This window comes from Stegastes partitus, unplaced genomic scaffold (genome assembly GCF_000690725.1).
Source record: "Stegastes partitus isolate 25-593 unplaced genomic scaffold, Stegastes_partitus-1.0.2 Scaffold184, whole genome shotgun sequence".
In the NCBI taxonomy this organism is placed as follows: domain Eukaryota; kingdom Metazoa; phylum Chordata; class Actinopteri; family Pomacentridae; genus Stegastes; species Stegastes partitus.
Window position 1 is genome coordinate 190,843 of NW_007577915.1, and position 1,668 is coordinate 192,510.

General features: G+C 46.3%; 1 protein-coding gene across 1 annotated transcript in view; it reads left to right on the forward strand.

Annotated features, from left to right (window-relative positions):
• Nucleotides 1-1,188, forward strand: part of clstn3 (calsyntenin 3) — a 21,715-nt gene extending 20,527 nt beyond the window's left edge. The window contains exons 16-18 of the mRNA XM_008280194.1: nt 729-874; nt 986-1,121; nt 1,163-1,188. Coding sequence (XP_008278416.1) covers nt 729-874; nt 986-1,121; nt 1,163-1,188 — 308 coding nt within the window. The remainder of the gene's footprint in view (nt 1-728; nt 875-985; nt 1,122-1,162) is intronic.
• Nucleotides 1,189-1,668: the final 480 nt, after the last annotated feature.

Here is a 1,668-nt window from a genome sequence, read left to right on the forward strand (position 1 = left end):
TTGTCTGTCTCTAAGTGTAGCCCTGTGATAGACTGGTTACCTGTCCAGGTGAACCTGCCTTCACCCTGAGTCAGCTGGGATAGGCTCCACCCCCCAGGATCAAGGTGGATGGATGATGGATGGATGGAGGATTCAGATGTTAGTGAATAGTGAGATCGCAGTGAACTGAGTCAACTCAGCACAACAGTCTCACGCTGTGTTCACACCAGACAGTAAAATCATTCACGCGAATGATTTACATATAAAGTCAATGTAAAGACTCCTGCGATTAGCGTGGCGCGATTGAGGCGAATTGAGCGAGTTATTCGCGCGTATGACGTGATTCTAGACGCGCCTTTAAAGAACAAGTTGAAAAATCTGAACTTTTGTGATCTGACGCGCCGCGAAGGCCAATCAGCGTTGAGATGCTCTGGTGACGTCAACAACATGATTCATTCATTTTTTGCAGCTACACTGATTGTACACTGACTCCCCGAGCTGTGTGCGTCTCTGGGGGGTCCCATGGATCCGGCGTCTGGATCGCGTCAGTCGCACGAATGACTTGAATTCAGACACAAATCTTGAGGCGCGAATGAAGCGATTAAAGTCAGGCACGGTCCAAATATGCGCGAATGGCGCAATGGATTCGCGTCTGGTGTGAACACAGCAGCAAAAGTGTCTGATCTGCCCTCAGACTGTTGGACTCTGCAGTTACTGAATCGGTTCTGCTTTTTCTCTTTTTCTCCCAGGAGCTGAATCCATCTCCGTGTACGAGGACGTCCTTCGTTCAGTCCGGTACCGTCTGGCCAAAGGCTCGGCCCGCTTCGAGCGGCGGTTCCGTCTGTCCTGCTCTGAGATGAATGGCAGATACACCAGCAACGAGCTGACCCTGGAGGTGAGACGGAGCTTCATCACCTGTAGAGATCGGGCCACAGCTCACCTGTTTTACTTCATCATACAGTCAGCATCAACCCGTTGTTCTTCTTCTGTGGTTTGTTGCCTGCAGGTGAACTTCCTGCACTCTCTGGACAGTCTGTATCATCCGTCTCACCTGTTGGCCTCCCAGCAGCAGTTCCTGCATCCGTCGCATCACGCTGGAGAGCTGAGCGGCCACACTCTGCCCAACCCTCACCGCAACTCAGGTGACTCACCTGTCCTGCTACCTGCTGCACTTTATTCACAGGTGTTCATCTACGCAGCAGCTTGTAGACAGAGAAGGAAGAAATCGAAGAGCAGTGGATGTAATGACGCCCACCACAGTTATTCCGACTAAAACCGTCTTATTCACAATAGCTATAATAATAATAATAATAATAATAATGAATGATTTATATTTATTAATATTATTATAATAATAATTCCTCTAAACCAGCAGGAACAGTTTAACAACCTTCTCTGGTTTCTATGTGATCATTGTCATCATCAATCCAGAATGGAGGAAATCTGTAGAATATCTGTTGAAACCTTTGATTCTACAGAGACATTCAGGAATGTTTTTGGATGAACTGTTGTGTTGGACACCTCTGATCACAGTTTAATTTATGTGTCATTAGTTTTTTCTATGAGTGAAACTGTATCAAATCAAATCAGATCCAGTTCATTGTCATGTTGCTGTACATCCACAGCAGCACAAACAGGATGAGAGAACGTTTCAGGATCCAAAAACTAAAAGCAAATAAATAAACAAGT